This window comes from Vollenhovia emeryi, unplaced genomic scaffold (assembly GCF_000949405.1).
Source record: "Vollenhovia emeryi isolate VEMERY1.0 unplaced genomic scaffold, V.emery_V1.0 DF939191.1, whole genome shotgun sequence".
In the NCBI taxonomy this organism is placed as follows: Eukaryota; Metazoa; Arthropoda; class Insecta; order Hymenoptera; family Formicidae; genus Vollenhovia; species Vollenhovia emeryi.
In genome coordinates, this window is record NW_011967175.1 from 971,556 (window position 1) to 980,998 (window position 9,443).

Sequence of the window (9,443 nt, forward strand, 5' to 3'; positions counted from 1 at the left end):
CGCCGTGCGATGGAGAGAGAGCTGAAAAGGACGACGAGCGAGACGGTGGGCCCGGGCTTGCCTTTGAGGTCCTGCCAAAGAACATTCCGTACGAAAATAAAACAAATAAATCGCGTGCTTCAGACGTTTACGTAATGGGAAACGAAATAGGATGTTGATGCGACGACTTGTTTCTCGCGCCGTGCCCCGGCACCGCTTTCGCCGCTGCGAATGTACGGGCGGCATCGACACCGCGCGCCTCAGTGTGCGAGCGCACACGCACATTGTGTCAGGCAAGGCGCGAACCTCAGACGCGATACGCGGTCCCGTTGGACCGCCTCGCAGGAAGGAAAAACCAGGTGCGCCACAAGGAAAAATATCCAATCTACTCCTGTCGGTCAAAGGGAAAGTATCTCGAGCAAGAAGGCCGGGGGAATGACATGAGCGCGCGGTAACGTCGAAGTAGACGAGCGCGAAGGAGCGGAGAGAAGGTGTTCCGCGCGTCAGCGCCGAACTTGCGCTAAAAACGTCTCTTAGTCACCTTCTTTCGCCGCCCCGTAGTTTCAGTTTGTTGCACGTAATTTGTTACACGCCCTGCACTCGAGTATGCTCGAGTAGATGCTCATCGGGACGAGTAGTCAACGAATTATCATTATACTATTAATCGATCGCGACCCAAAGTAAATTATCGTGAGGATGGTTTGCGCGCAAGTACAATTCCTTTGTTTTTTTCGTATAAATTAAAAGAAGCAGTCGATCACATTTTTTTAATTGTTATAACAACTCGAGGTTTTCAATATTAATCCCTCCGCCTCTCTCATTACAGTATTATTCGTCGTATTCTCTCGCTGCGCTGTGCATTAATGACAAACGCGTTTGGTAAAAAAGCTCTAAGCACTCTCTAGCGGGTAGCGGCACATCGCCGGGTATATATTTTAGGCGGTAACTTTTTCCCGTTGTTCCACACGGAACACCTGCGTGCACAGATCGTTACGAAATTGCACGCCGCGCTCATGCAGGTTTTAAAAGCTCACCCGTCGCGCGCGCGCGTTTGCGGCCCGGACTTGTTTCTTGATACCCGCAGATGCTTTTCGGTGGATTTACAGCCGACAGTACGTACGTAGGCAAGTGCTCCGGTGGCAAGGCTTTGCCCGGATGGGGGTTTACAGAGAGGAGGAGGAGCGAGAAAGAGGGGTCCTCCTGGAGGCAGGAGGCAGCGATAAAACCAGCACCACGAAGGCGCGCGTCGGCCGGGATGTTTTTAAAACTTACTCCTCCATCCCCGCACCGACACACCCACACCATTAAGAAGTACATACCGGGGATCCTGTCTTTCTCCACAATTTCTCCTTCGCTCTCCTCCGTCCCTCCGTTCCTCCCTCGCTCCCTCGCGTCGTCTTCTTTTTCCTCCCTGGCGAACGGCCTGTAAAGTCTGCTGTGTACTACGTCTTTCGGCCTCACCCTGACAAGAATACACGTCACGCTCGAACAACTCACTCTGCACTCTTCGTATATCTCTTCTACCGCCTCGCTTCCTTCCCGCTATTTGCACCGCGTTTCTTCCGTTCTCATTTAAGCCAACCAGACGGGAGCCCTGGATTCGCCGCGCCCGGAGAGCCTCTCGCCTCTTGCGATTTCGTATCGCAGAGGGGGTGGCAGGGGGTGATCCGCGAGCGGAACCCCGAAGTCGTTGGCGCGGATTTAAATATCTGAAAACGGCGGGGAAAACGCCCTTTTCGCCACGCGTTTAGTAAGCCCTGTTTCCCTTTTCTTCCCCCCCCCCCCCGCGTCTCTCGGTCTCTCACGCGCTAGAGCGTCAATCTCCTATCAGACGGGTCCCGGCCTCCATCGTCTTACTGTTAAAAGCCGGGCTTCTTTTCTCTCCTACTCCCAATCTCGTCTCCGCTTCCTCCACTTTTTGCCGTCTGAAAGCCCGATAGACTTACAGCGCCGGCTGTGCGCTTATCTCCGAGTTGCGTGCGAGTATACGTGCGAGGGAGCTTACCGGTATAAAATGGGTTGAATTTTAGGCGAAGTTTGAAAGGACACTATTAGTTCGGCGTTTTGCGGTATTACATTTACCCTTGTACGATATCTTTTGCGCCGCGTCGTTCGCTGAATTTCACATGACGATTTTGATCAACCCTTGGCTTGGCGTGAGCCGAATACATGGCGATTCTATTTCACGCGGTAAGTACAGGTGTACACTCGATGGTACACGCGTACCGCAAGAAATATATATAACTTTTTCAGTTACGGGGACTTTGTTGCGCTCAATTAGATCGAGACGAATATTCCGTGAAACGTCTCTGACGAGCGCCACCCCCTCGATCCGAAATGCCCGAATGCACGTTACGTCGGTGAAGTACCTCTTAACTAAAATTTGATCGTTATTTACCTGAGTTATAGTGGCAGCGCGACGTAGCTCAACTTTCGCGAATCCCTTTAAGTTACGTACACACAGTTAATAGATCAGACCGCGCGATAATCGGATCCGCCGCGTCGGTGCGGCAATAACGCCGTTCTCCCCAATCCGGGGGGAGCTCTCATTTTTCGGCGGGCGTCTTTAATTAAGATCTTCCGTGGAAATTTCCCTGGCGTATTCGGCCGGGGACTCATCGAAAGCGCCCGCAATTCCTCGATAAACCGCGTTGAAAGGAAACTCGTTAAAACCAATCTGCCAGGGATCGAGTCGATCGTTTTGCACCATTCGAATGCGGCAAACGGAAGAAGGGAACGAAGGATGGAACTCAAAATCAGCGAGGGATCGCCCAAGGATAAACAAGGGACGTCGGAGAAAGACAGCGTAGAGAGGCGATTAGAAAGACGAGGTTGCTCTAAAAAAAACACGACGAGGTTTCGACATCGCCGGGGCGACGAATCTTATTTCTGATCGCGTCAGCGCGGTTGATCGGCAGGGAAGGAAGAAGCGGCGGTTTAATTAAAAACTTCCGGAAGCCCGTCCGGTCGATCCTCGGGACGGTTTGCAATTGGCGCGTTTATCAGCATAGGCGAGCGGATAAATTAAAATGAAGAACGCATGGGGGGACAAGTTGCACAAGGCTGTCTCTCTTGGTCTCTCCACTGAGACGCTAATGGAGAGAAGAGAACAAATAGACACACAAAGAGGAATATGCAGTCAGGATCGAAATGTAACGGTAGAAAGAGAAAGAAAGAGACAGAGGACAGGTTGATGGAAGCAACAACTAGACGTAGAAAGTGAACGTGGCAGGTCGACCAGGATGGGAGGGTAGATAATTAGACAAGAAACACAGGCTCGCTCCCTCGCTCTTCCTCGCAGCCCGGCACTACCTGCTTCATCCGACCTCCTCCCCCGCACTTGAACCCGTATCCTCTTTAATTAAATATAAGCGTCAGCCTATCCCTGTTTCTCAAACCGAGCCTCCGCCTTCTTCCCCTCACACGCACGCTTCGGTGCGGGTTCCAGCCATATCCATGTTTATACGATGGAGGCACGTGTGCCTCTAAATTACAATAACACGCTCTACCAATCCCGGTGTACATTATGCAACCATTTTTAATGAAGACTCACAATTTCGTAAAATCTCTAACAAATATCGCGGCCTTGTTACATTCTTTCGGCGTATATTTTTGTTCTTCCGCACGACCGCGTATTCAGATATGCTCGTAACAAATCTCTGACGATGAAATTAAATTACCTCGAAGTAAAAAGCTTTAAACTAATCTTGATGTATTTTTATTTATGAGAGAATATAAACTTGGATTTTAGTATCATGCATTGCCAGTGAAAAGCGTGCAAACTATTCTACGATTATATAAACGTATAATTAAGATAATTACAGTTATATATATATATGTATATAACTTCCAGTTCTATTGCCATTAGTCTTTCTTTCTGCCTACTGATTACGAACTATTAGAATGTCTTCGAAGTAGTCATTTGTAATACTGTAGTGCGATTTAAAGTTTCGTGTTCGCTTCGAATTACCGGCGACCCGGTAGTAACAATTACCCTGAAAGCATAGCGCGAAGCCTCGAATTCCCGATTAACATCGCCACTTCGCTGCCTTTCCAAGTCGAACAATTGTCCGTTCTCGCGTTTTATTGTTATCGAACTCGATTCCATAGAACTGTTATTTGCTTTCTCGACAAGCGCGTCATTAAGATCAATTTGTTTCGTGGGACTTGCAACAAAACCGGAACCAGCTTTCTGAATAGCCTTTATCGAATAATTGTCCAAAGTTGGCGACGGTGAACTTACCCTTGAAATATTTTCACTATTAACAAAGTACGGCCTGATAGGAATTCTTCGCCGTTGTCTGCCCAAGTCGAGATTAAAGTCCTTTTGCGACTGGCCACGCGACTCACAATTAGCTTGATTCGTATCTGGATATGCTGTATAATAATCATTGTCCTGCTTCGTGTGTTCGTAATCATACCTGTTTCTGTATTGCTGATACCTCCCTGTCCTACCTTCATTTCCTGCATGAATGGACGGCGGCAGCGCGTCATTAAGATGCAACGAATCAGAATTAGCATTTTTATGATTTATATCGCGATTATTCCAAGCAAATCCAGCGACTTCCATGTTGTCCATCGAGGAAGACAGTCGATAGCCGTCTGCATTGTCCGTCGGTGACTCGAGGAAATCTTCGATCGATCGCCTGTGCGTATTCAAGGAGTTGAAAATTCTGTGAAGTATCCATTGATAAGTTTGCCTCTCACGATTGGAGGTCGTATTGTTTGAGTGCGTCGCCTGGTCTTCCACGAAGTGCGACGTCGGGTGTTCCGGAAGAGGAGAAATCGCGGGAAACGTAGTGGTCGTCGGATAATCCGCCGGCACCACGTGAACCAAATGCTTCTGACCTTTTTGATCGGTTCCCAGGATCAACCTCGGTGCCAATTGATTCGCTTCTTCCGCCGCTTTTTCCGAGGGTCGTTGTCGAGGTCTCATATTCTCGAGACTGCGCTTCCGCTCGATCGATTCTTCTTTCTCGGTCTTTTCGGTGCTCACGTTCTCCTGAACGGCAGCGCGGCTATCCTCTCGCAGCATCCCGTCCCGGTCGGCGTTCAAGTCTCGTTCCGTCAACCGCCAGAGATCCTTTGATCGACGATGATGCTCAGAAAAACTATTTTCAAGACCAGACGGGGGTGTTCCCGGACCGTTGTCGCGCTGCGCTCTAATCGTCGGGGTCGGCGTTCGTTCCCCCCGCGGCGTCACGTAAACGTAATTATTCGGCCAGAAACTGCCGGCGTGGAAGCGATCGCTCGCTTGCGGTATTATCGTCAGCTGGAGATCGTGTCGCGTCGGCTTGGAATCTGGCGGTCGCTTGATCCTCCGCAGAATCCACGTGAACGAGGGATTCCTCTGAACCGCGCATGGCTCGCAATCGACGCATCCGTCCTGGCATAGCATCCAGTGGCCGTTCGGCAGACGGTAAACGTTTCCACGCGACAGAATGACATTCTCGTCGTCGTTCGAGTACGCAGCGACCGGCCCGCCGTAATAGGAGGCATCGAACGGACGCCTATGGGGTATACTGGCATCCAGCTGCGACGGGGTGACCGATTTGAGGATAATCTCGCGCAGCATGTACTCCCAAGGTGGCACGAGATGCCACGAGAGTGGCGATACCGCGGGATTGTATCGCTGCGCGTGCCTGGTTGGATGTTCGCCGTGGCCGAGAGTAAAGAGAAGAAGCTGAAAAAAAGAGATTCAAGTTTCGGGAGACGTTTAAGAAACAATCGGGAGGCAATCGTGGAATGCGTGGAAAAATGAACCTTCCTCTCTTACACCGAATATATCATACGACAGTCTGCGACGCTAGCTACTACACGCGGGATAAAAGCTGAAATGAAATCTGCCGGGAACAGGCGGACGATAGAGATGCGTCAATATTTGAGGAGCGACGTAACAGGCTAATAACGTCGAATGTAAAACGACGTCTTAAAATTGAATTGTTCACACTCACCGTCACCACAGCGTACCTTCCCGCCGACGTATACATCATTCCAGAGCTTGCGACCGCCGTCGTACTGACAAGGTGGCCGAAGAAATCGCGAAAGAAGACAGAAGAGGCTGTCGCTGACGGACAAGTAAATCGTACGAACGACGTTGCTTGTCTGCCATCGAATACCGAGATGTCCGGCCATCAAGAACGCTGACATTACTCACGGTTAAACATTCACGTGGCGATCAAACAATGTAACTCAAACATCGCCGTGCCGGCTTTACCACAGGTAATTCGAGAGCGCAGCTATATATAACGTAATCACTGATGCTGAATCATTCGCGTACAGAACGGTACTTGAAATACATGAGATCTTCTCCAACTCTATTATGCCAAATATCTCGATGATGAAGGAACGCGAAGCAGAAATAGATATCTCCCTTTGGAAATAGATTTTGCCAATATCTCCTCTGCTTGTGCGACAGAAAAGAATCTTGACTGTTTGGAGATAGCTTGGTATTCTTCGAGCAAACTTCTTCAGAATGGAGAAATATTTAGTCGAAACCTATGAAGCCATTTAATCCTATTAGCTTCCATCTTTAGCCTGGAATGACTTATTTGCATTGTCTCTGATTCGCGTATAAACCGATTTGGAAGAAACGGCGATTTTAATTTATCTCTTCGATACGGGAGGATTCATCATCGTCGCGGGATGGATATGCGAGCGTATAAATACACGATCGAGCTGACGCTGATCGTATCTGTCTAACGGAAACGCTCGAGAATATCATATCCGGGAACTCGATAAAATATATACGATTCGATGTAATCTCTGCGGTAGTGTAGCCTAGCTTGATTCTATTTCACGTTTCGGTCTATCGGCCACGTGCAGTTAGATAAACCGAGCCTGTTTGTGGAGAAACGACGCGCGGTGAATTACTGTTTCATTAACCCATCGTATCGATGGTGTTTGATCAACAACGGAGATGATTGAAAAATACTCCTAGACCGCGCGCTATATTTCATTTGTTATTTTACAACATTTTTGTAAAGTATGTGCTCGGAAGATTATTTCTTTGATGGCGATGTTTTTTGCACGCACAATTCTAAATTGTTATTTGCGCGCAAAGTATCTAAAAATGAATCAAAATTAATAATTTATAAATAATAATCAAAATTAAATAATGCACTTTTTTAATATTAATTTCTTAAACAAATAATGAGGAGTTATGATATTTAATTAAATTTTAAGAGTACTATTTTATTTCTAGAAAAAATAACAAAAGAATAATAAAGAGATTTCGTTGATTCTTTCAAACATAATGAATAAAAAGAAGTATATTGATACAAATATTTTCCATAGGGGCACGCTACTTGTCGACCGTATTTGTGGCGCCAACTGTGAAGGTACTTCACTTCCCTTAAGGGTATATAGGGGTGAGAATAGCAGACTTGTCGGTACGCCAGTAATCTATAGTTTCGAACTTTTCATATTACAATCATATGTTGAAACATTGAAATTATTATATTCGTATTCAAGAAAAGAACATTCTTCCATAGTTATAGTTTGCAAAATCATAAAAATAAAACTGTTCTTTTCAATTTCCTTGTTCTGCAATTGTCACTTCCAGTTTATAGTTAATTTTCCTTGTACAGTGTGTATTGTTTTCGTAAATTTCGTATTTCTATTCAAGAGAAATGATATTCATTTACAATTTGTTAAATACTATTATATATTTTTATATCTGCAAAATTTTCTACAGAGGCGGATTTTGCAGTGTGATGCTCTAAAATTTATAGAAAATGAAATATAAATTTTTACTGCACATTGTAAAAAGAGCAGAAATTTTGGTTTAATTATTTTCTGAAAAAAATAGTTTTGTTAGATATTGTGTCCGTTGTGATTTTTCCTGAATGTCACAATTTCAACATAATTCTCTCAATATATTTTATATAATTGCACAAAACTTACAAAGCTAGGTTACTGCCATACCGGTATGGCTTCTATTTTCGCTCCTCTTTACCCTTAATTTACCGGATAAAGGATGAATGTAGGAACAAGAGACAATTAATTTTCAAAATTGACAATTTAGTCAACATCCTTCACAATAACCCCATTAGTGTTTAATGAACAAGGAGTTAAACGTAATTGTAATCCTCATGTGATTCCTGAAAAATAAATCAATTATCGTAGAAATGGCTGCGAAAATTGCCAATATGCCGGAAGCGCCAACAGCAGCTAACATCGATGTTGTCAGCCTGCAAATTTCTCTTCCTCAAATGCTCGATCTTGCTCTCGGAGCCCCGGAAGTAAATATACAATAACAAAATCATCCATCGTTCACGTTAGAGATGAATGATTGATACAATTATCGATTTCAGGTTGGCGCAGTTAATTTTAATATTCTTCATAATTTCCTCCATATCTTGTTGCATCAAATAAATTTACAGTCTACTAAAGTTGAGTACCGTGGCGAAAACGCGGATCGCATTAAAGTAAGGAAAATAATGCGTCGAGTAAAATTGAAAAAGAACAGAAAAGCGATAATTCTTTCTCTTATATGGCATTCATGTGAGAGCTATTACAGGGAATGGTAACATCCTTGAAACCGAGCCCCGCTCTTCAACTTCGCGAGTATAATATTACCGATGCTGCCGGCGAAGTATCACAACGAATTCGAAGGGATGACGGGGCAGACGCCGATGTACTTACAGAAGGTACAAGTTCCTAATCCTTGTTGTTTACTTTCAATTACATTCATTTAATGAATTATGCTATATAAAATCAAGTAGATTTAACTTGATTTTCAAATATTCATCTGCCTGCAGATGAAAGTTTGCAAGTGACAAATGACACAAGACAACAAATAGGTCTTGAGAAAGTCCCCGAAGCTCAGATGGTAGTTTCTGCCGTGAATGGTACTGTTCCTGCGGCAATGACGTTCAAAGAGCTGGAAAAATCTGTGCGTAGGACAGGTTAAAGTAGTTTTAGAATTGATACTATATACGACGATAGTATAATTTATTCGGTAATAATTTAACGAGCAGGTGAAACAGCTGCAACAACAATATCAAGCTCTGGAGGACTTGTCTACGTCCCCAGAGGTAGTCGAACGTTTAAAAGATCGAATCACAGATCCAGCCGCGGATGTATGGCAATTTATTAATATTAATAAGAGATTGGATACCAACGAACAAGGTATCGATAAGGTATACCGCTTGCTAATCTTGTAAGCTTTTCGCGAGTGATATTTAGTGCTCCGCACCACTTACAGTTTGATAAGAGAAAATAATTAAAGTTAAAAATTCTTAAGATGTTAAAATATTAGGCTTTATTTTTATTAAGTTATCAAATTATTGCTACAGCTTACGACAATAATTCAAGATGTAGTCAAAGGCGATACTGGCATAATAGATACGTCTTTGATTAACGCAAGATTGGACGAACTCGAAGATAAAGTCTCCAAGATGGAGCAATGGCTAATCAATTTGCAAACAGTTACCGACATTTTAACTGAAGATATAATTGTG

At 44.8% G+C, this 9,443-nt stretch overlaps 2 protein-coding genes across 4 annotated transcripts in view; one reads left to right on the top strand and one right to left on the bottom strand.

The window, feature by feature from the left end:
• Window positions 1-3,683: 3,683 nt before the first annotated feature.
• LOC105562299 lies at window positions 3,684-6,340 on the bottom strand. Of its 3 annotated transcripts, XM_012013041.1 has the most exons (3): window positions 5,950-6,340; window positions 4,435-5,662; window positions 3,684-4,347 (listed from the first exon to the last, which is right to left on the bottom strand). In XM_012013041.1, the coding sequence occupies exons 1-3, from the start codon at window positions 6,127-6,129 to the stop codon at window positions 3,878-3,880; spliced, it is 1,878 nt and encodes a 625-aa protein (XP_011868431.1). In that variant the 5' UTR covers window positions 6,130-6,340; the 3' UTR covers window positions 3,684-3,877. The 3 variants fall into 3 exon arrangements, with proteins under 3 accessions (XP_011868431.1, XP_011868430.1, XP_011868432.1); XM_012013040.1 differs by having other exon boundaries at window positions 3,684-5,662; XM_012013042.1 differs by having other exon boundaries at window positions 3,684-5,662; window positions 5,934-6,045.
• Window positions 6,341-8,108: 1,768 nt separating this feature from the next.
• The window catches only part of LOC105562312, a 4,329-nt gene continuing 2,994 nt past the window's right edge, over window positions 8,109-9,443 (top strand). Inside the window, exons 1-6 of the mRNA XM_012013053.1 lie at window positions 8,109-8,222; window positions 8,295-8,506; window positions 8,557-8,630; window positions 8,742-8,875; window positions 8,961-9,111; window positions 9,259-9,440. Of these exons, the coding sequence (XP_011868443.1) occupies window positions 8,109-8,222; window positions 8,295-8,506; window positions 8,557-8,630; window positions 8,742-8,875; window positions 8,961-9,111; window positions 9,259-9,440 (867 nt within the window). The remainder of the gene's footprint in view (window positions 8,223-8,294; window positions 8,507-8,556; window positions 8,631-8,741; window positions 8,876-8,960; window positions 9,112-9,258; window positions 9,441-9,443) is intronic.